The 24350-nt window shown below is 40.6% G+C and overlaps 1 protein-coding gene across 1 annotated transcript in view; it reads left to right on the top strand.

Annotated features, from left to right (window-relative positions):
- Positions 1-17475, top strand: part of REEP3 (receptor accessory protein 3) — a 37743-nt gene extending 20268 nt beyond the window's left edge. The window contains exons 3-8 of the mRNA XM_068416610.1: positions 2615-2691; positions 3206-3326; positions 4657-4770; positions 12036-12183; positions 14699-14850; positions 15619-17475. Of these exons, the coding sequence (XP_068272711.1) occupies positions 2615-2691; positions 3206-3326; positions 4657-4770; positions 12036-12183; positions 14699-14850; positions 15619-15675 (669 nt within the window). The 3' untranslated portion in view covers positions 15676-17475. The remainder of the gene's footprint in view (positions 1-2614; positions 2692-3205; positions 3327-4656; positions 4771-12035; positions 12184-14698; positions 14851-15618) is intronic.
- The last annotated feature ends 6875 nt before the right edge of the window (positions 17476-24350 follow it).

Below are 24350 nucleotides of genomic sequence, written 5' to 3'. Positions count from 1 at the left end.
AGCTGGGAGAGGGTGTAGGTTTAGCTGCCGCCTTCCAAATGGCACAGCTCCTCTGCCAGTCATATAACGGCCTGAGCATAACTTCTTTGCCAGGCTTAAGTGTGGCTCAGAAGCCATCTGTTTTTGTTTGCTGGATCACAAGAGCTTTGTAACAGTGAAATTTTTTACTTAGGCACTACTTCCACCAGTAAAAACCAAACAAACAAAAAGCACATACATCTTGACCTGCTGTGTAGATCGTGATGCAGCAAATTGGTCAAAGATTATTTCTGGGAAAAAAAAAAAAGGTGTTGTTGCTGGTTTTGGTAGTTTAAAAGGCTTATGGACTTTAGTTCTAGAAATTAGGATCTGTGCCTTTGAGGAGATTTATTTGTTCTTGTAATTACCCCGATTTAATAGAGTTGACAAAGATCTTTGAGGAGTTTTTTCACTGTGTTACACCAAAGTGCTTGTAATAAGCATCTGAAACATAGTTCAGAAATCTGAACAACCAGTCGTCTCAAATCCTGGCTTCAAAATCCTGACTTGAAAGGCTGTGCTTCAGCCAAAGCCAACAAAGATGAGCTTAACACTCAGATGGTAGAAAAAAAGCTCAACAAACAAAATCTGTAGTCACTCTTTTAACATAAAAAGCAAAACTTAAAGCTTCTGTAACATCTACTTAACTCTTTAGGATGAAGATAGTCTTCTGGGCAGTGTCAAATATGACCTTCTATTTTTCCTGTTTTTTTTCTGGTATGAAAACTGCTGTGAGTCACTCAGGTTCATTTGTCAAGCATACTTGTGGTACCTAATGCATTAGTTGTACTAGAATATGATTTGACTTGTGTTTTTGAGAATCTCTGCCCAGACCTCAGCAGGTCTCCTGGCAGATCTCATGTGCCCTTCTGCAGAGCATTTCTTACTGTTCCTAGCAGCCCAAGAGAAACTCCACTTCTGCTGTTGTTCCTAATTGGATAAATAGATGCTGATTAAAAAATGAATAGCCTGGATAAAATATATTGGAAAAAAAAATCAGCCTTGCATGGCATCTTAAAAATTGCATTGCATCATGCTTAGGTTGATGGGGCAAGGGTGGATGTTAATTTTATTTTTATTCAGGTGTTGACTGGTTCATGGAAGGGTCACTAAGTCTAAATGTCACATGGCCTGTCGGAGATGACTTCAGCTGTTGTGTATGTTTGTCTTAGTTTATTCAAGCCTGAAATACCTAAATCCTCTGAGAGACTGAAGTGAAGAATGTCATCACATGACTGAGTTTCTTTTCAAACTGAAATGCATAAAAGCATTTAAGATAAATGGGTCTCAAGTTGTGATAAAGGAAGTTGTTTTAAAGCATGATGTAGAGCTATGGAATAGGCAGCAGTGTAGCCTTAGGTTTTGAGTACTCACCTAAGTCCACTTCAAAAAAAAAAAAAGATTGCTTTAAAAGTGAAGATTAAATCTGAGCCACATCCTCTGTAGGAGAGTATATATATTCCTCCTTTTGAAAGAGGGTACCATGAATTTAGGACTCGAACTAGTGTCTAACAAATGCAGTGTTTAATGCTTTGTGGGTATACCGGGAGAGTTAGTAGTCTGTATGTCGCAAATGAAATGAGGTTACTGCATCTGGTTGTGGGTGATGCTTTTCTTCTCTTTTATTTCTTTTTTTTTTTAACTGTTTTGGTTATTTTCTAGCATGAATAGTGTTGGAATTTAAAGAACGTGTGGGCGTCGGTTAGTATGAATAACCAGTGGTGGCTTGCACTGACCTATTTTGGAAATACATTGCATTTGGCCACTGATACCTTAGAGAAGACAAATGCATGGAACTACTTCAATAATATTTCTTCTGAAAGATGTAATCAGTTTAGACAACCAAATTTGAACAAACATTCAAGAAAAATGGGTGATTTAGTTAACTATTAGCAAACAGAACTAAAACTTGCATTTTAAGAGCATTGTCTGGTTTCAAAACAATGCTGTAGAGTGTATATCTTAAAACCAAAAAAAAGTACATCGATATAAACCCTTGAAGCATTAAGATGCTTACATGTGAGCTCTTTTATTAACAAGGATTTTGTGGTTCTTGGCATATGAATAGAATTGAATTTCCATGAAAATGCTTTTTTCCTGCCTTGCCCCGTGTTAATACCATAATGCTAAGCACACATGTAGAACTTAACTGCAAAGTATAGATGATATATATGATGTATATTGTGACATGAAGGCAAGGGCTACCTGACCTACTAATGCTGACTTTTGTGCATGTAGTATATACATAGGGATGAGTGTGGAAGAGAGTGAAATATCCTTTAGTGCTATAGGGGGAATTGTACTTCATACTTATGATAATCTACTGACCCTTTTCAGTGTTTTGTTTTCTTATCACTAAAGCTTTCTAGAGGCAAAATCAAATCTGTGAAGCCAGCCCAGGTGAGGTTGTGACCCTGGTGACCCAGCCATTTCCCTTAGCTTGTTGCAGCTTCATGTAATTTCACTTGAAACCTGGTTGATGCAGATTGAGATGCTGTTGAATGTCTTGCTTTGACAGCTCTGCACTGACTGTATAGTGTATTCTGCGTAACAGTGAAATCAAAATTCTTACTGAAGATGGTGTTTCAATTTTCAGGTTCGCTGGATGATGTATTGGATTGTGTTTGCTCTTTACACAGTTATGGAAACAATAACTGACCTAACAGTCTCTTGGTAAGAGCCTGCTTTTGTGAACTCTGGATGAAACTCTGTTGGTTTCTGATGTTCTTTGATTCGTAATGATATAATTTTTATAAAGAAGTTGTGTTTGTTGATAGCTCTTTTTTTTCAGGAAAAGATCTCGGTGTATGTGAAGAATAATTATCTGTTTTCAAGCTTGCTGTACACTGGTAGGGATTATAAAGCTTCCACCTTTGCTGTAGAAAGTGAATAGGGGAATGGAACTCTTTAAAACACGGACTATAATTTCTCTGTGCAGGAATGTATAATGCAAAGCAAGTATATTAACTGTTTCCATTTCTTAAATGACAGTACAGTCAATTAAAAAAATTAAATCCGTAGGTCTGTAACTCATTTAACTTCTGTCTAATATAACTTCTTGTATGTGAAGAATCCTGTATGCTAATATGTAATTGTGTTTTTTGAAGAGATCTCTTCATGATGATTTATTACTGTGCATTTTCTCACTGCAGTTGTTGATTTCATGCAACCTTTACCTTGTCTGTAGGTTTCCACTGTACTATGAACTGAAGATAGCTTTTGTTATTTGGCTCCTTTCCCCATATACTAGAGGGGCAAGTTTAATCTACAGAAAATTTCTCCACCCACTTCTTTCTTCTAAAGAAAGGGTAAGAAATAACTTCTCATATTTTTAATGCCTAATATGAAAATACCATATGCTGAAATACTAACTGTTGCTAGATACATGATAAAAGCAGATCAGTGTGTTACTAGTTTGCCAGGCAGCATGAACTTGGACTAGCAGAGGCAAGTGCATATGACTGTCCATATATATATGCTTCTGTTTAATTTGCGTGAGCAGACAATGTACTACTTTCTGTTGACATGAGATAGCTTGGTGTTCTCTGGTCTACTTCCTGCACTTTGGGGAGCCCAGTTGAGTGGAAGTGATGCAGTTTGACTTTCTACTGGAAGAACATGTGCAGTACTCTGTGCAGAAGCATGAATGCAGTTTTAGCAGCAGCTCTTCATGTTACCATTTTTTCTAGCATAACCTAGTAATAAAACTACTCAAGACAAATAACATTGACAAATAACATTGATGACTTTTCTGGTGTGCAAACTGACAGGATAAGAGGAGAGACTTTCTACTGAGGTTTAAGGGAAGATCAGTCTGCAACACAAAATACCCAAACTGAAAATAGCTGAAGGATATTTAGCTTTAGCCAGAGTATGACAGGGCCACAGATCTGCTTAGCTCTTTTTCAGTATCCTGTTTGGACGTGTAGAAAGAGAGATGAGCAAAGGTGTGAAGACTGCCACTGAAAAACCTCACAGTACAGAAAATATCATTCATAAAGGTCAGTGCTGGGCTTGGCCTTTATTAGGCAAAACAGGTAGCTGACATGAATGCCACTGATATGAACAGTAAGGTCATCTTGACCTTCTGAAGGTTGAACTATAAACCGTTTGCAACTTCATAAGCTAAAGGGATTTTTCCCCCTAGTCTGCTAGCTGTTGTGAACTACCTTGAAGCCTTTATCTCCAGCTCCAGGCATTTACCACAGCTGGGATAAATGTCATGACTGTGTTGTCCTTGGTACTTAACTATGTCAAAGCTCTGGCTTCAGAAGTGCTTTGTGAGCCAACTCTACCTTTCTAAGGAGCTCTCTGATTTCATCTTAAGCATGTTATTTCTTGAACAACTTTAGTCTGACAAGCTTGCTCTGTAAGGAACTTGCTACATAGCTGCCATGTTTCTGAGCTGGAAAAAAAAGTAATCTGTTCTGTCTTCCTGTTTGACCAGACATAATAGTTTTTTAAAATGAGAATATAAGTGAATGAAACACCAGCATAGAAAGGCAAGAGTAATTGTCCCATGAAATATTTTCTTAAAGATTTCTTCTGTCTTCCTTTATTGATGGAAAAATAATACTGTGGGGTAATATGACTCTGTTATGCACAGCCCTCTAAAATTTAAGCGTGTTTTGCTTTTAGGAGATTGACGAGTACATCGTACAAGCCAAAGAAAGAGGCTATGAGACCATGGTGAATTTTGGAAGGCAAGGGTTGAATTTGGCAGCAACTGCTGCAGTGACAGCAGCTGTAAAGGTAAGTTTCTGCTTGCATTAATTACTTTTGTCCTTGGTATAAAACAGTGTAATTGGATGAGGATTTGCCATTCCTAAACCAAAAGATGAATTCTGCAAATGTATGGAAAACCTGGAATGCAATTTAAGAGTTGCAGCCCCGTAGTCCTCCTCGTACTGTTTGTTTCTTTAAGATGGCTTATGTAGTTATTTCTTGGATGATGGGGATCAGTTTACTGTAATTCAAAAGATACCATGCAGTTTTCTATGCAGGCTTTTGGTAAAGATGACCATTGTTTCTCTTCTGTCTCTGTTATGCTTTCTTGTTGGTAAACAAACTATTGAAAGGATTTCTGGCTTTTCTGCTGTTTTTCTCCAATCAAATTGAGGTAACTCCACATATGAAGTAAGGCATGAAAGATTACTACTACAGATAAAAGTTATCTTGACACAATTAACTTGTTTGCAATTTGTTGATTGAACTATTAAATTAATACACTAAGCATACGCTTGCATATCGCTGTTTAGCATATTCTTGCTTTGTCATGTAATTTCCATTAAATTGTGAAGTAACCTGTGGTTATTCCTGAATTACGTTCCTACAAAACTCATGACCTTCAGTTGAATTTCAGAGGGTTCTAGGTCTAGGAAAACAAAATACAAGCTTATGAGGAAGATTCTAAGCAACTTGTGGCCCACCAAAAGGAGTATAACTTTAGGCAACGTGTATCCTACCTAATAGTCATTTAAACCAGAACACAAAAAAAGTACGGAAAGAAAGATGTGTATGACCTAGTTAAATGATAGTTTTAAGGCAATCAGGATTAATTTTTTCCTGGCAATAAATGAAACTGCTGTGTTCATAGTAGCAGGACTGTTACTAGATAACAGAAAGCAATGTAGAGATCCCTGGCTGTCAAAGTCAGGTAGGTACAGCTAGCATTTAACTTCAATTTCTGTGCTTGTTTGTGAACTTCTTGCTTTATAAATCACAGACATTTCTAAAAACTACATTTTCAAATGCTGTCTCAAAAAGGTTTGGAAAATAGTCATGCATATCTTGTTTGTTCATTTTCTCTTTTTTTAAAGATATATGTGGGGGGTAGTGTAAAAAACACCACTTTTTGTTTTAAAATATGGACATAATGAGCCTAGAATACTGAGAATGTGATTCAGTTTGATAACTGGTTCTTTTTTCGTTATTCAAATTGTCAGTATTGCCTTGAGGCATGAAATAATTCAGAATGAAACAAAGTACACCTCTAAAGGAATGAAAGTATACAGAGTGAAAATAGGTTATTTAAAAAAAAAAAACAAACCCAACAAACTACACCTCAAAGTACTCTACTGGGGAAAAAAGTTGTAAGAACTATGCTAAATGCTAAAATGCAAATTCTTTGCCAAACAGCAAATCATGATTTATTACAATGTGCACCTGTAATGATACTTGTGCTCTGTGTGTTTTCCTTATGTCTGGTTGTCTGGCCAAGGTTGGATATTCCCTTGTTAATCCTTACACTGTTACAGAAATATTGCAAAATAAATAACACAAATATCTCCTCCCACTTTCTGCTGAAAAAATGAATAACTTTTTCCTAACTGTCTGTGTTTAGATTTCATTGGTATTCAACTGTGACTGGCAAGATGCCTGCTCTATTTGTTAAAACTTGTTAAACATGCTCATGAATATTTGTACAGAATTAGTTCAGTGCAGATGAGATGCTTGGGCAAAACAACCACCAAAATACCAAAGACCTAAAATAGACGTGATTTTTAAACAGCGTGAAAGAGGAGACTCTCTGAAAATCTTTATTTTGGCATGTTAAACCTCTCTTCAGTTTGTCATTCCAGAAAGCTGAGCGTGACTGCTTCATGCAAGCAAATGGAGACAATGCATGTGTTCTTGATTTTATTCCCTGTTTTTCAAGAGTAGACTGCTGCCTCCAGCAGGTGAAAAGATTATCCCTTCAGCATGAGCTGGTGGGGCATGCTATAGGATTTCAGGAATGGAATCCTATGAGTGGGATCAGTTTTGATGGGAAGGAGACACACTTTCATCACCTTTTTTTTTTTTTTAAGGAGCCGGCATGCTTATTCTGACATATCGGATCTCAAATTAGGAGCAGAGAATGTGGGAGGTTAAATGCAAGAGGAGGTCCAAAGAAAGCTTCTGTTCACCAAAGTGTCCAAGCAAAAGACACTATGATGTCTGCCTATGCTGACTTTAGGAGGGTGGTAAAATTGCTTGGAAACTCTCTGGAATATTTTCAAGATCAAGTGTGGGAAAAGAGCGGTTTTCTCCAAGGGCTGTCAAAGGAATAGCGGATTAGTATTAAAAGGCTAGTTGGCTGTGTCGGGGAGGCTGGAGCAGCCAGCCAGCCAGGTCAGTCTGCTGGAATTTGACATAGATTAAACCTGCTCCACTGTAGTTACTTTGAAATGTAATTGACAGGAGTCATGGCTTATAGCTTACATTCCTATACTGATATTTTTAGCTGGCACTAGTTAGCCACTGTTCATGTAAAATTTTAGTGTTTCAAACCCTGCTAAATAGCATACATTAGGAAAATAAATTGTGGTACTTAAATTAACATGACAGAAAACAAATCTTTGTAAAATCCTGATTTCAAGAGACTTAGAGATTAACTATGGTCTGGGCTGACTTTTACAGTGTGCTAATAAAAATTATCTTTGGGGTATAAAAGAATCAGCAGCAATGTGCCTTTAATGATAGGAAAGTTGTTGGAGCTCTTTCAGCTCAATAGTGTATGGATTTGTGGAAATTATATCCACACCACTAAGTTTCACTGATACATCTTACATTTTGATGCATGGGCTTTCCAGATCCTCTGAGATGCCGGTTACCTGCGTGTTCCAATTTTTGTCAGCACAAATTCTGGCTTCTCAAGCTACTAGTGAAAACTGGTTTCTGTATCCCCACATGCCAGATGGCTGCTAATTAAGCTGTGAAATGCACTGTCCTCCTTTATGAGGTCACACAAATACTGTTCATTTGTAAGGTATTATTTGGTGGTAATAATAATACTACTATATTTTGAGGGCAGTGTTTCTGCGTGTCTGTCAGTCAGCCTGAATCTGCTGCCTCTTTGCTGGTTGAATATTATTCTAATGGCCTTGCTCGGACTTCTCCTTCTTTCCGCTCAGGGCATGGTAGAGGAAGGAGGTATCTCGCAGCCAGCTGTGGCATACAGCCAGTATCGCTAGGAGCAGCTCAGCTCACCAGCAATGTTGCTTTCATCCCTCCTCCCTGCTGGGACTGCCTGGCATGCTGCAGAGGTCATTCATGGGACAGCAGTCCCTCTCCAGGTTGAGAGGGAACAGAAGTCATTCCCTTTCAGCCCGGATCGGATCGGGGAGGGAACAGCTGGGAATGTGGGTGCTGCACACTGCAGATCTGTGGCCACGAAGCTCCAAGCAGCTCTGTGGACACAGAGTCCATTGAGAACTTGTCCAGTGAAGGCAAGCAGCTTTATTCAGTGATTCTGACCACTGAGGGGTGCAAGTCCAATTTAAACAACAGCAACAAAAAGAGTCCCCGAGGCAAACATACCGTGTGGTGTCTGTTTACAGTAACTTCCCTGGGTTAAGTATATAGACTATAAAAATACACGCTCAGTAACAAAATAGAGAACAGCATTTCATATATGAGGGTCAGCTGATGAGACGGCATACTAGAGTCTGAGTAGTCTTGAAAGCAGTCCCTTAAGTAGCTATATTTATCAAAAACTAGATATAGAAACCTATTACGACTTTAATTAGTGTTTCAGATTGGTCACTGGTAATGAATGTGGTCTCTGAAGAGCGTTCAATATGTTTTAGGAAATACTACTGAATAAATAAGCAAATTCTTCAAGACCTGCATTTTGTTTAAGACAGCAGAGACCTCACGGTTCATCTGTCTTTAGCATTCACTTACATAGAAATCTGAGCACTGAAGTTGTTCTGTGCTTTTTTGCATTGTAGTTGTAAATGTGTGTGTCTCAGTCTTCTGTCGTGCAATTATGTTGGCAGCCTCTGGGCTGGATGCAGCCTGCTGTATTTCTTCCTTACTGGTAGGAACTGAAACAATGGGACCAGCAGCACAGGCGTGGCAGCTGCTCTGCCCTCTTCTCGTGAGCAGCATCTTGGGGCTGTGTGTATGGCTGGGGAGAGGTGAAGGCTGCTGCCATACCCATGGCATGAGTGTGGAAGCAGAAGATCCCCCTTCAGCTCCACCCGCAATTGGATTGCGATGCCTTCTGTTTTGTGGGCGAACATCTTGCCTTCAAGCTGTGGCTAGTAACTCTCTGAACTTTCAAAGAAGATATCAAAGCTCTTAATGCATTAATATTCTAAATGGGAATGTTGGTCTCGCATTTCCTGCGGTAGAGGGTATTTAATGTTTCTCAGCCAGACTTTCATGTTGAGTTGATAGTAATCCAGATCCTCACGAAATGCTTTGTTTCAGCAGAAAGCAATTTTCTGCTTTAGAGCATGGAGGGGTGGAAGAATCTTCTGAGCACTTAAGTGCTGTATGAGCACAGTGGTGTGGGGGGTTTTTTATGATTAAAAAACCTGCACACCTACACAAAACACCATGAAATTTGTCCTCCAATTAGTCTATGCAGGGGTGTGAAGTAGGAATCAATCTTGTTTTGGGTAGACTGGATCTTCCTAGGGGTGGGATGGAGACTGCATTCAGGCAGGAGGAGAGTAGGGGGGACTGTAGGGAGTACCTGCGTAGGATGAATACAATGGTTGACCATGACTATGGAGTACGGCAGTGGTTGTGCAGCCCCCACTCCTGCTGTGACTCTCAGGCATGTGTGCTGCATCTCTTGTTTGTATATTATCATTTCAAACTATTTGCCCTTTGTAACTTGAGCGAAACTTTCCATCTTGGCAAGTAGTTTTGGAATGAAGGGCCCATTGTATGAGTCCTCGCTGAATGAGGCAGTGCTCCACAGGAGCTCTGGCCTCATCAAGCGTGCGGTTTGATTAAGGGCACAACGTTATTTTATGGCACATAGCTTGACTTTTTTCCCCTTTGAAAAACAAGATTCTGTATCCAAAAAGCTGCACTGAAAAATAAGGGTGAGCGTTCCCAGCTTGGATCTAGTCCTCTGAATCTACTGTGGAATAGGAAACACAGGCTTGTAACTTGAATTCTTCTTAGCATGTTAGTTATAGTCTTAATTACATTATACTGTACAATTTCCAAATGTCTTCTTGTAGTACATCACATGATGAATGAACTTGCTGCGCAACTGTTATGCAAGTGTGTCTTTTGCTTCTGGCCAAATCTAGCTTCTGACACTATTTTATAGTAGATTCTGTCCACACTTAGTGGGGAGTTGTGCTGAATTTATATGGATTCTCCTGAGAACCAACTGGGTCCGTTTTATGCATTCATCAGTGTTCAGTGATTGAGACCTGAGTCCAGTTGCATCTCTTCAAGCAGTGGAAGCAGATTGATCAAGAGTTTTATGTATTACAGGAGATACTGTAAGCTGTTACTTGTCAAAAGAAGCAGTCCTGTCTCTCCAGTTCTTTTCTCTAGGTCCCAGCAGCTGACTGTTAGTTCTCAGGCATAGCTGGTTCCTGATCTGATTTACTGTGCAAATGCTTTTCAATGCAAGAACTGGAGTAGTGGAAGGGCAGGATTCCTGCCTCAAATAAGCCATTTTAGGGAATAAAATTAACTTCAGAATTTCTACAATAGTTTATACACAGACTGTACAGTGTCAGTAGTGCATTTTAACTCAAAAGGCAAGCCGTAGTTGTGTTCTTGAGAACTGTCAGTCATCCTACATGTATGTAGGAAGAACTGGAAAAGTAAAGGCTTCTACTTCTCTCATAGGAAACCCTTTCTTTGTTATTACTTAGTGGCAATGTATGAATGGTGGTGTAAGAATTAAAATAGGTTCTTCTTGCCTGTGTAGCACACTTAGTTTTATATGCTGTACTAATGATTAGTCATTAGAAAAAGAATATTAGGTTTCACCTACTTCCCCCCCTACCTTAGGTGGCCATGCAAGCTTAAGGAGTATCACTCTACTGTGTCTTCACTTTACATGGCTATTTTTAACGTGGAATAATTTAGTGTGCTGGTCTACCATCTGCAACCAGTTGTTGCCATGAGAGTGGGAACAAATGGCTGTGGCCAGTGGTGCAAGAACTAACTCACACTGGTGCTGCTGCAGAGAAAGGTGTGGAATTGTACCCAGATTTCTGCTACTGCTAGCTAACATAATGCTCAAATGAGGAATTTTACTTAAAAGCTTCATTTGCACAAATGAAACAGAATCTTGAACCCTTGCTCGAAGTGGGATTCACGCACAGACTTGCCAACCTTCCTCTGAGACGGTTATTTTTTGCCTCATATGCCAGAGAGGGAAGAATTAAATGTTATTTTAAGGTGACATTGAGCAATGTGCTTGTCCTTTTAGTTGCTTATACAATAAATTAAGCTTCAGTGCTTTAATAATAACATCATCTGGTGTAAGATGAAAGAGCTGCTTGACGACCCTGCTTTCCAAAGGGGAACATTCTATATGTCCCATGTAGAAAAGATGTAAAGACAATTAGAGAAGGAATACTAATGTTCAAATGTGATCAACTATCCTTACATGTAGCATTAGCTTTTGGGTTTGTATTACGTCAGTAAAGCTGCGTTAGGAAGAGAACCTGCTCGCCTGTAGTCCAGGCAGGACCACTTTGGCTTGTGGTTTCAAGTTTCTGTCAGCTAGAGCTTTTGTAGTGCTGCCAGTTTCTCAGTTACTGGAGTTAATGTTACAGAGTGTATTTTTAACACTTTTTTCCTTTCTTATGCATATTCAAATTCGTGGAAGGTAAAATATAAAATAGCAGAAATCTATATTTATCTTCAACCACACTTTTTAAAACGGAAGTGTTAAACCCACTGTCACGCTACCTAGCACTGCTAGAGAAGTATGTTTGAAGGGAATTGACCATTTCTAATGTGTTTTTTTTTTATTTTAAACACTTCCCCTCACCCAAAAAGCCTTTATTTGCTCAGATTAAAGGAGTGAAATGAGATATTTGTAATGAAACTGCTAGCTTACCTGTAACTTTTTTGTCTAGGAGCAATATACAGTTAAGCTTGGGTAAAAGCCATACTTAAAGCAAATGTAAATCTACCACACGCTTATGTTCAGTGAATTTTGTACTGCAACAAGGAAGCATGGGCTTAAACATCTTAACCCAACTTGAACAGCAAAGTTAAACCTCTGCTTTGTTTTCAAAGATACTGTTGTTTTATTTCAGAGTCAAGGTGCGATAACTGAGAAACTGAGAAGTTTCAGTATGCATGATTTGACTACTATACAAGGGGATGAGCCAGTAGGACAGAGACCCTATCAGACGTTACCAGAAGCAAAAAAGAAAACCAGAGCCTCTGCAAGTGAATCTTCAGGTAAGGATCTATCTCTTTTTCTTCTAGCTAAAAGAACAAGTCACTGAAGACAAAAGTGGGAAAGCAGAAATATATTTACCCCATTTGGAAGTTGAAAAGGCCTCAAAAAATTCCAGTACACTTGAACAGAGTTAACCTGGGCAAGATATATTATGACAGTTGAGAAATCCTCCCTGAATTATTTTCTTCTCGCAGCCACTAACAGTGTAGTTGTACTGTACGCATTACTCCTATCTTTGCTGATTAGCAATGGAAATTCCTTGCCAAAGTAAAGCTGAATTGGAAGTAAAAAAAATAGGTGATTAAGTGGTGTTTCTGTAACAAATGTACAAAAAGTTAAACATGAAAATTTATGGAAGCTCACTGAATAGGAAGAGAAAATTGATGTAAATTAATTCACTAGGTCTGTAAAGATAGTTCAAAATGTAAAATTGCTTGTGATGATAGGACTCATGAAGACATTAAGTTGTGATAGTGGATTGATGCGCATCAATACTCAAATGATGGTGTGTGGTGACCAACATATGTTTTTGCAGAGCTATGTTATATGAGTCATACTATTTTATTACTATATTAAATGTATTATTGTTATGATCATAATCACTTTGTTCTTGAGCCTATGATGCTTGAAGGAAGGTTTTGGTGGAAGGCTATCAATTGCATCTTTTAAAATGGTGAGGCTACAATGTAAAGTAGTTGGTATTTCCCACAAAAGAAATAGCTCTGGTCTATTTTTCTTTTCACCAAAGCCTGTCATTTCTTCTCATCCCTCTATTTTGGGGAGGGGTAGTGCTTGTGGAGTACAAGGAATTCCAGGAATCGCATGGTAGCCTATGGTGTTTGAGGAATAAATGGCCACCTGAATGGCCCTAAGCTGAATTGCTAATGGAGCCCAGAAGGTATCCTGTGCAGGTCAGCATAAAGACAGGGGACACTGGCCAGAGAGGAAGCACAGAATTCATCAAGAGTTGCATTAGGGATGATGTCACTGTAGCTGTTGTGCAGGGGCTGTTCCTCAGTAAGAAAGCATTAGTTATCTATCTGAAAGAGCTTGAAAATGCTCAAAATTCTCTTTAAAAAAAAATTACTCAGGTACAGTTCATACTGTGTAAATAACCACTGATTGTGAGATTCAATCTCGCGTGTCAAAATGCTTTCTTAGAGCTATTTTAACTGAATTGTTTCTCTTCCTGGACCCAAATCTAGTGTACACCTCTTCTGTTTTCTTTGAATTTTCTTCAGCATTAGAGATCTAAAAAAAGAACAAACCACGGCTAGAGTTAGGAGCACTGCGTAGCAATATTTCGTTGCACTTAGCAGAATGTTATTTTTTGTGATCTCAGCTGGGAGTTCCTGTGCAAGTTAGTTGAAAACACCTAGTTGTAGGAGGACATTGATCAGAGGATGACTGAGCTGCCAGTATGCTTGCCGTTAAAAAAGCAAACGTGATTTTGATGCATCAGAAGAGGTGTATTACAAATAGAGAAAAGGAAGTATTGATGTCACTGCAAACATCCCTAGTCAGAAATTATGTAACGGGTGCGATTCAAACCTTCCATATTGAAAAAGATTAATTGAAACTGTATTGGAGGCAGAGACATGTTGCCTCTAGAATGGCAGAAGAGGCAAGTCTGCCTTAAGTAGCTGAGGAGCAGGTGAACGTGATTCTAATTTCAGGAAAAAAATGAAATGACCAAAAGAAAAGAATCTAATTAAGCCTAAATAAAATAATTGGCTTATTGTACGTTGATCATGAATAAAGTTGGGTTTGGAGTCTAAAAGCTGTCTCAGAGTGTTACAGCTTGTAGGTTCTGGATTGGCCTTCTAAAAGGAGGGCTGGGCAGGAGGGAATAACCAGACTATATTCGGGGTGTTCAGGATCCGTCTCTGATGGGGAGTCAGGGCTTTGGGACCCTTGGGAGCGCTTCAGCCCGTGTTTTTAAGCAGTTTGCGCCCTCTTGTGAGAGTCCTTGGTCATAATCTTGGTCCTGTTTTTGCTGGATGTAAACAACCCTGGGCAGTACATTGATACTGTGTCGATCTGAAAGGAACTTTGGTATTAAATATGCAGAGAGGTATGCAAGTAGGAAGAAAGATCCTCTGAATCGTGGTTTGGGTTGGGAAGGATCTTTAAAGATCATCTAGTCCAACCTCCCCTCCCATGGGGATTGCAGCTGAAAACCTTAAGTACTTCTCAAGATGACCCCTGAGGTTTTTGCAGTTCAGTGTAGAGCAGAAGATGGTAGCAGACTGACGGTTTGATTCTTGACAGTTGAGGAATCACCGCGTTACATACCTGTGGAACGAAGTGGCTTGGTAGTTACAAATGGCAGAACTGTAAGTATCGAACTCCTGGCAGACCAGGTGTTTCGCCGTTTTGGAACGGCTGGCAGACTGACCGTATCGTTTAAAAGAATAGAGGATGTGGGTTAAAGATGAAGCTCCTGGCTTTCTTAGAAATCTAAAAGTTACAGCTACTTCTTATTAAACATTTTTATAAAACTGTTTTTTAAAGGTTACAAAACTCCACTGGAAAAAAATCCTGGAGATGATAAAACAGATGACGAGATGGAGGGGACACATTCAGAGGATGAAATGTTTGCTCAGAGAGGCCTTCGAAGAACTCAGAGCATGAAATCTGTGAAAACTATTAAAGGCCGTAAAGAGGCAAGTATAATCTTAGTTATGTATTGAGTTTTTTTTAACAGTGTACCTTGGCTTTTTTAATAATGCAGAAGTTTTTTTTTTTCTTAGAGGGGTTGTCAGTGATAACTGGGTTGTAGGATGCTAAATGGAGAAGGAAGTATGTGATAACAATATCGAAGCTTGGCACTTTTGTACTTTGGGGTGTTTAAGGGAAACAGACGAATGAAATGAACTAAGCGAGGAAAAAGGGAGAGGAGATGAAATAGACTCTGTGCTTTAATGCTAATTCTGGCACCACCAAGCCCAAATTCCAGGAACTGCTCACCTTGAAAGGAGTATAGACAGCAGTATTGTCATCTGCATTTGCGTGTCTTGGTTGTGCACACTTAAATATTTGCTGTTTAATGGATTAAAGAAGATTCAGAATGTTTTAGTTCCCATAGACACATGGCCTGCTTTGACTTGTAACCCACAAAGAGAAGATTCTGTGTCGGATTCCAAGTGCTTTTTATTTGCTTGTGTCACAAAACTTAAAGATACTTCAGGATAAATGTCCGTGGAATCTCATAAAAGTTTTTGGATAATCCTGGGAAAACAGTTGAGACATACCCTTCTTGCCCAATTCTGTTGAAACTGTATCTCGTTCAGTCATAGGTAGTCTCTTACTGAATCTGTGGAGTGCCCGAAGCACATTTAAAGGCGTGTACTAGATTGGATTAGTGGAAAGGTAAATAATATTTCTGCCTGAAGTAATCTCAGCTCTAAGTTATAATTTTTTTTCCCCCTCAGATACGGTATGGATCACTGAAATACAGAGTAAAGAAGAGACCCGCTGTGTACTTCTAAGTGTATTGCACAATGCCCGCAAGACAAACTGCTGTATTATAATAACTTGAATTCAGTGCATCGAGTGTTAAAGATCTGTGTATGATTCATGTAATGAGTATGTATGAATAGATACGGTAGGACTTGGTTTCATGAACCTAAATGGTTGGATTACATATTACTCTGCTTTTCTGTAATTGCTTATTGTTTAGGCTTAAATCTGGACAAGTTACAGTATGAATTTCAGCACTCCTTAAATGGGAGTTAAATGAGTAACAGGAAACAGCCTTTTTCCAGAGGTATCGAACAGACTGAAATAATTACAGCTCCAGTTGAATTAGCAGAAGTTGTAAGTATTTGAAACTTGTGAAAATCGAACCCAGTGTCCCCAGGTTTACATGGAAAGATAGGTATACTTGAAATATTTTTCTGAACTACAGTTCCTGAAAAGGCCTTTGTGTAATTTAAAAATGTGCAGTGTAATTTAAAGTACAGTGGATGATGGTGGGGGAGGAAAGGTGAGGTAGATATGGTACATCCTTAAGGTCATCTTCTTGCATCATATTGCCAAGCTTAACAAACTTATGTAATACTAATAGGTGCACACCGGGGGTACATTTAGCACTTTATGCAAAACTGTATAGTTTTGCACACTCTTACTGATTTACAGCTGCACGTGTCATTTTAGTGACTTCTTAGGTAGGTTAGACTTATCTTTTGAATGCCAGCAATTCTTGTATTTCATGATCTTTTTTTAATTTATCTTGATTGCTTAAGTACACTTAGGATGCTGTAGATAATTGCTACTAGCACTTAACACTATTATCAGGTGCCTTTCTGTATATTACAAGGCTGTGTGGGGTTTTTTTTTGTTTTGTGGTTTTTGGTTTGTATCTTTCTTTCTCCTTCACCTAGAGAGATGTAACATGATTTAAGTATTTTTTTTGGTTAAAATTGTGGTAAGTAAAACTTGTAGCAATTCCAGTGATAGACCTCAGGGATCTGATCAGCCCATTAGCTGTGTATTAGAAGTCATGCTGACATGAACGCATGTATGATAGATTATTCAGACCCTGGTTTGGTTTTGCTCTGCATTGCTTTAAGAATGAAAAAAAATATATATATAAAAGAACACGTATGTATATTTCATGTCATATGTGGATGCTAAAATTGGCTGTGTAGTACTTTCTTTTATTGCTAAACTTATTACTAAAATATTTACGTGCAAATAGCTTTTTCTGAAAGTCTAGCTGATTTAGTCATCCATTTTATAACCTTAGAGTCACATGTCATAACTGCACAGAATTTTGGAATGTCATTCAAGGCAGGGACTTGTCAAAATGACTCTTTGAGGTCACAGAATCACAGAATGTTAGGGATTGGAAGGGACCTCGAAAGATCATCTAGTCCAATCCCCCTGCCAGAGCAGGATTGCCTAGACCATATCACACAGGAACGCGTCCAGGTGGGTTTTGAATGTCTCCAGAGAAGGAGACTCCACAACCTCTCTGGGCAGCCTGTTCCAGTGTTCGGTCACCCTCACCATAAAGAAGTTTCTCCTCATATTTATGTGGAACCTCCTGTGTTCCAGCTTGCACCCATTGCCCCTTGTCCTGTCAAGGGATGTCACTGAGAAGAGCCTGGCTCCATCCTCATGACGCTTGCCCTTTACATATTTATAACCATTAATGAGGTCACCCCTCAGTCTCCTCTTCTCTAAGCTAAAGAGACCCAGCTCCCTCAGCCTCTCCTCATAAGGGAGATGTTCCACCCCCTTAATCATCTTCGTGGCTCTGCGCTGGACTCTCTCCAGCAGTTCCCTGTCCTTCTTGAACTGAGGGGCCCAGAACTGGACACAATATTCCAGATGCGGCCTCACCAGGGCAGAGTAGAGGGGGAGGAGAACCTCTCTTGACCTGCTGACCACACCCCTTCTAATACACCCCAGGATGCCATTGGCCTTCTTGGCCACAAGGGCACACTGCTGGCTCATGGTCATCCTGTTGTCCTCTAGGACCCCCAGGTCCCTTTCCCCTACGCTGCTCTCCAACAGGTCTGCCCCCAACTTGTACTGGTACATGGGGTTGTTCTTGCCCAGATGCAGGACTCTACACTTGCCCTTGTTATATTTCATTAAATTTCTCCCCGCCCAACTCTCCAGCCTGTCCAGGTCTCTCTGAATGGCTGCGCAGCCTTCCGGCGCGTCAGCCACTCCTCCCAGTTTTGTGTCATCAGCGAACTTGCTGACAGTGCACTCTAATCCCTCATCCAAGTCATTAATGAATATATTGAATAGTACTGGTCCCAGTACCGACCCTTGAGGGACTCCGCTAGACACAGGCCTCCAACTGGACTCTGTCCCACTGACCACTACTCTCTGGCTTCTTTCCTTCAGCCAGTTCACAATCCACCTCACTACCCGATCATCCAGACCACACTTCCTCAGTTTAGCTGCGAGGATGCTGTGGGAGACCGTGTCAAACTCTTTACTGAAATCGAGATAGACCACATCCACAGCTTTACCATCATCTATCCACCTGGTTATGTCCTCATAAAAGGCTATCAAGTTGGTTGAGCATGACTTCCCCTTGGTGAAGCCATGCTGAGTGCCCCTAATGATCCCCCTATCCTTGATGTGCCTAGAGACAGCACCAAGGACAAGTTGTTCCATCACCTTTCCGGGGATGGAGGTGAGGCTGACCGGTCTATAGTTCCCCGGGTCCTCCTTCTTGCCCTTTTTGAAGACTGGAGTGACATTCGCTTTCCTCCAGTCCTCAGGCACCTCTCCCGTTGCCCACGACTTAGCAAAGATGATGGAGAGTGGCCTAGCAATGACTTCCGCCAGCTCTCTCAGCACCCGTGGGTGCATCCCATCAGGGCCCATGGATTTATGGACGTCCAGATTGCTTAATTGGTCCCTGACCCAGCCCTCATCAACCAAGACAGATTCCTCCTCTATCCTGACTTCTTCTGGGGCCGCAGGGGTCCGGGGCTCCTCAGGACAGCCTCCAACAGTATAGACAGAGGCAAAGAAGGCATTCAGTAACTCCGCCTTCTTTTTATCCTCTGTCTCCAGGGCCCCCACCTCATTCATCAGTGAGCCTACATTGCCTCTAGTGTTGGCTTTACCTGCAGTGTATTTGAAGAAGCCCTTTCTGTTGTCCTTGACAACAGATCCTTGACCTCTCTTGCAAGGTTTAATTCCAAGGAGGCCTTAGCTTTCCTAGTTGCCTCCCTACATCCTCTGACAACAGACTTATATTCCTCCCAAGTGGCCAGCCCCTCCTTCCACGATCTGTACACCCTCTTCTTCCACTTGAGTTTGCCCAGCAGTTCCCTGTTTAACCATGCAGGTCTCCTGGTACCCTTCTTGACTTCCTACCTGTTGGGATGCTCTGATCTTGAGCTCGGAAGAAGCAGTCCTTGAATGCTAACCAACTATCTTGGGCCCCCTTACCTTCTAGTACCCTGTCCCATGGGATTTCCCCTAGCAATTGCTTGAAAAGGCCAAAGTTGACCCTCCTGAAGTCCAGGGTTGTGATTCTGCTAGCTATTCTGTTCCTGCCACATGAGTTCCTGAACTCTACCATCTCATGGTCGCTACAACCAAGGCTGCCCTCAACCTTCACCTCTTCAACCAGACCCTCCTTGTTAGTAAGGATAAGATCCAGCAGCGCTCCTCTCCTAGTTGGCTCATCCACCATTTGCATCAGAAAGTTATCATCAATGCACTGGAGGAACCTCCTGGACTGAGGATGGCTGGCTGAGTTGGCCTCCCAGCAAATATCAGGGTAGTTGAAATCCCCCACAACAACCAGGCCCTGTAATTGCGAGATTGCTCTCAGCTGCCTGTAGAAGGCCTCATCACCCTCCTCATCCTGAGGTCAAAGGTCCCCTCATCCAAAGGTCCCCTTTGGTTCTCTTTTCTGTAATTCTGAGAATTAGGCTGAGTTTAGTTTTCAGTGTGACTGTATTTCTACTGTGGATTCAGGGACAAAACACCCACTTTTAGTGGATAGTATTTTATTACTTAGCATGGGGAGAGATGGTGTTACTTTTCTTGAAGAGAAAGCCCTCTTATCCTTGGATCTCAGACTCCAGTCCTCAGACCTTCCCCCAGGTATGACAGTCATCTGCAAGTCTACTGCAGTGCTTTTAAACATACTCCTAAGGCTTGGGCCTGCTGCAGTTCTCTGTCTTTACATTACAGCTGTAGCGGGTTCACTGCTGGTAGGCATGTAATGGCCTGTTTCTGTATGCTGACATTTGAAGTAGTCTTCTGTAGACTTTGGGCCAGGGTTTGAATTGTATGGATAAAAATGCAGCTGGTCTGTATTGGCATTGCGTTACTCGCTATGGTAGGCGTTTGCAAGCCAAGTGCAAAGCCTCGGACACATCTAACAATACCGATGGCGCAGGGCTTTTAGCATCTCTGCGGAAGTTAAATGCTTTAGTAAGAAGTTGCGACAGTCCGTACGTGATTAAAAGGCCAAAGTCTGTATTACTTTACTCAAAGATGCAGTTTCATACCCCTCTCTGAAAATTAGGCTAACCTGGGCCTTGGGTGGAATCTCGAACTCTTACTCTCCCATTAAGCATCGTCCTTGAGCACTCGCTGCCACATCTCACTTTGACTCCTCATATTTTATTGGCAAGCATGGCAATGGAATTGCCGTCTCTATACAAATGAGAGTCCTGTATGAAGGAGCAGGGTAAGCCCTTCTTTCACAATTACATTTCCTCTTTTGGGGGTTGTGTTCCTTTCACATTTCCAGGGCTAAAGGTCATTTGAGTAGTTCAGGCTCAACCACGCTTGTGGTCAGTAAGTTGCTCTATGTGTTGTTACATACTTGAGGCTGTAACTCTAGCAGACTTAACTTGCTAATTTAGTAGTGACAGAGGCTAAATAAACTCTCCTTTTTCTGAGCTAGGCACGGGACTGGGAATGCTGGCAGTATTATTCATATTCCTTACTGTTTGCATATAAATGTACTTGCGTTCTCTCAGACGCTGTCTTAAGGGATGAAACTTCCAGTGTTTTCCTAGCTGTTTTTTTCAGTCTAATGTCCTACTGTAAATGTCTTTTCTTGACAGCTCGGTTTTGCTCTTTGAATTCATCCCCAAAACTGGTTCCACGGTATTATCTTAATTTTTTTTTATTCCTTGCTGTTCATTGTCAGCTGATGCTTGGCAGGGCACCATGGCATGATTAGCTTTCATCCCAACGATATGTATTTCTCTCTGCTTGTCGAAGTTTGTTTAGTTTGGTTTTGAAATGTTACATAATCTTTTAAACTTTGCGTACAGGGAATTTTCAAACTTTTTTGCCTTAGCAACTGCAAAAGCGATCTCTCTAGCTCTTGCCAGTAAACTTCTTGGAAAAATGTTAAACAAAACCCAAAATTTAACTTAATATTTTTTGTTTTGGAATGTAAAATGTAGTTCCTGTTAAATTATATAATCTTGTGAACAAAGTGTTTCCTGAGAATTGACTGACTGCCACCAACAGAACTGCTAATATAAAGTACCTTTAACCTCTATGTAAGTTTAAGAGAGAATATGTATTTCTTGTTGAATCACGTAAAGGTTTCAAGCCTTTTCAAAATATATCTGAACTGACTCAGATGTCTCAGCAAGAGCCTACTGTACATGCTAAAATACACAGTTTGAGATGAGGATTAAATTGATGGCCTCAGTTGCAAATAAACTTAGGCCAGACTGATTACAAGGTAATTGCCAATATTAGCTACTTAATGCTAATTGCTTTGCTATGTGGAAGTAATTGAATGTTATCCAAGATACTTTTTGCAAACTATAATGAATTTTAAAATGAACAGAAGATAATTTGGTTAAACAGAACGGTAGAGTAAATGCTAGATGTATTTAAAGCGCTGTTCATGACAAAAGATGTCTTTTATTTTTGGTGTTGCTTTTATTAATGGGAAGTTGGTATTTTAAAGTATTTTTCTACAAAAATGTGTAGGTGCAAAGGCAATACTTCAACATTTTTCAAGAACTCGTATTTTTAAATGCTACGGACCAGAGACTGTCTACATTGAGACTGAAGTTAGTAGCTTTAAAAAAAAATGCAATGTAAGCTTTAATTTTTATATTGTAATAATAACTTGCTGTCAACTTGTTTACATATTTGTAGGAGGGAAGGCTTCATTATGCATTGACTTACCTTGATACAATCTTTAATAAATGCTGCTTTGAGCAGGATGCAGTGAGTATTTTATTACCTGAATTATGTTTAACAAACCAGTCACTCTGTAATGTGTGTTCTGTCACTTACTATAATAATTCCCGTACTGAAACAACCTAACTGAATTTTGAAGAGACTTCTAAAACTGTTCAAAATATGAATAAACTGTCATTGAGGTTTTGCCATGGAGCCTGATGCTGATTTAGGCTTAAATGAAACTTACCCTGCTAAAGGCATCTTGAAGTGTTACCTATTTTGATTAGATGTTCAGCTTGGAGTAAAGTCAAAATAAGATGCATAATCTCCCAAAAAAAGTATGGCTTCCTGGGGAACTGTTGTTTTTTTTTTTTTCCTAATGAAATCTCTTTTAATGGTGGCCTCTTTTATTGGTGTAGCTTTACTGTTGTTTGTGCCAACAAACAGATTTTGTTTGGTATTTTCTAGTCAAACAGCATTCTTCTGGTAAGCCATAGGAGACGCATAGGTAAACCTGGGCCTTTCCTTCTTGCAACCTCACTTCGTGTAAGCTGTTAACATCCCTAGCAAAACCCAAGCAAAACCCCTCAGTCACCTGGTTTTCTGGACCTTTTTTGCGAGGCTTCCTGACTTACTGCCTCAAAGGAAAGAATGTCTTGATATGGCTAATTGAGGAGAAAGACTCAAAAACTATTATTTATTGCTACTGTATCCTAGGCGTTATGAAAATACATCCCAGAAACACAGACTGACTGTAAGGGACCTCGCAGTGATTCAGTTCCTAGTGTCAGCACAGTTCCTTCAGTACAAACTCCCTCGCTACTGAAGAAATTGCAGTTGTTGGAAAAGAATGTTGATTTTTTTTCCCCCCCCTTGTCTGTTCAGCTCATGTTTAGCAGGTAGCAGGAACATTCGCGAATGTGGATTAAAAGCTGTCTTCCTGCTGTTCAGTGTGATGCTGGTGAGAGCTGCTCAGGCAATGATTATCTGGTGATTCTGAAATAGTGCTGGTACATATACCTAGGCTGAAATGTGGAAGACAAAGCAGATGCAACAATGGTGAGAGTTTTTTTGGGCTCTTTTTTTTTTTTGAAAGGCACCTTAAATGTTGTTTATTTTCCACACTGAGGTGGGAAAACAGATGATTGAGCATGAGGGCGAACCTAATAGGTCTTGTAAAATTAGGAGACTTCCAAAATTATTTTAATCCTTTCTGTAGATCTGTTCAGGAACAAAATGGGAGCCTGTCTTGTTTATGTCTGCCTGCCTTTGCCAAGGTTCAGCAACAGATTGCTCTGTTTGAATTAGGGTAGGAATCATGAAAGCAGCTGGAGCAGAGACTGTAAGGACTTCAGAGAAAACCTAGGATTTCACTACTGTCTGCTAATGTGTGGTGACTACATGGATGAGGAAGCTCAAAAATTATTTGCAAAGTCCCTGGTATCCATGCTGTCACGGTTCCAAGGTAAGCAGCACTTTGACCCTCACTTAACTCTTCCTGGGCAATATACCTGCTATGGCGTGTGGCACTTGCTGCTTTCTCAGTGAGCTGTGCCATCCCATCCAGTCTTTAATTTTAGTTCTCCTGGACTAAGAATACTACTACACCCTAGCTTACTGCCTTAAGGAAAGAATTTCTTGATATGGCTAACTGCGGAGAAAGACTTTAAAAAAAAAACCAAACCCCAAAGCAAACCAAAAAGACTCTATAAAGCTAGTGTAATAGTACAGCTGCATCATTGGACTTAACGCTAGGAAAAATGCAAGCATTATGTGTTAATATTATATTATAGTCTTGAAGGAATTACACCAAAGGTGGCCACTCACTATGCTTCAAACCCCTTTTCCCCAGGTCTAATAGCAGCCAACATCTCTGTTCTTAATACTAGAATTGCCAACTTAACTGGAGTTTCTCGTGTTGTCCATGGGATGTGGAGCTTTTAGGTGCCCCTCTGCAAATTGGATGAAGGCCACAGGGTGAACAAAGCATTTATGGCAGTTTAATTTGTTTTATTGAATCAGCAAGCAGAACTGCCCAATTACCAGATCTGGCCAGAGACAGCAGCCTGGGGAGAAGGCTATGGGGCAAAATTAACCTTTGGTTGCAGCCTGCAATTAGGCTAGATTAAATCCCGATGAAAAATCCTGCTTCTCTTAAAATCGAGGTCATGGGTGAGGGAGAGCTGCTCCCGTTTTAAAGCGGTTCTGGAGCAACTGCCGAGCTGTTCCGCTCTTCCCTGGGCTGTCTCCTGCGGCTCCGCTTTGAGTGCCTGTTGCTGGAGAGCAGATCGGCCATCTCCCCCTGGATCCTGCCCGAGCAGCCCCCCGTCTCGGGCAGCCTTTCCTTCCCGGAGCAGGGCTGATGCTCTCCGCCACCCGCTGATGCTCTCCGCCCCGGCCGGCGCTCACAGGGATTCTTCGGGATCGCTTTTTACCGAAGCTAACGAGTAATCCACCCTGGGAAGCAGCTGCCTTCCTCCTCCTGCTAGAGCAGCGGCGCTCCGGGAACGAGCCT

This window comes from Nyctibius grandis, chromosome 20 (genome assembly GCF_013368605.1).
Source record: "Nyctibius grandis isolate bNycGra1 chromosome 20, bNycGra1.pri, whole genome shotgun sequence".
Classification (NCBI taxonomy): Eukaryota; Metazoa; Chordata; class Aves; order Nyctibiiformes; family Nyctibiidae; genus Nyctibius; species Nyctibius grandis.
This window is presented reverse-complemented; position numbering and strand designations above follow the sequence as displayed.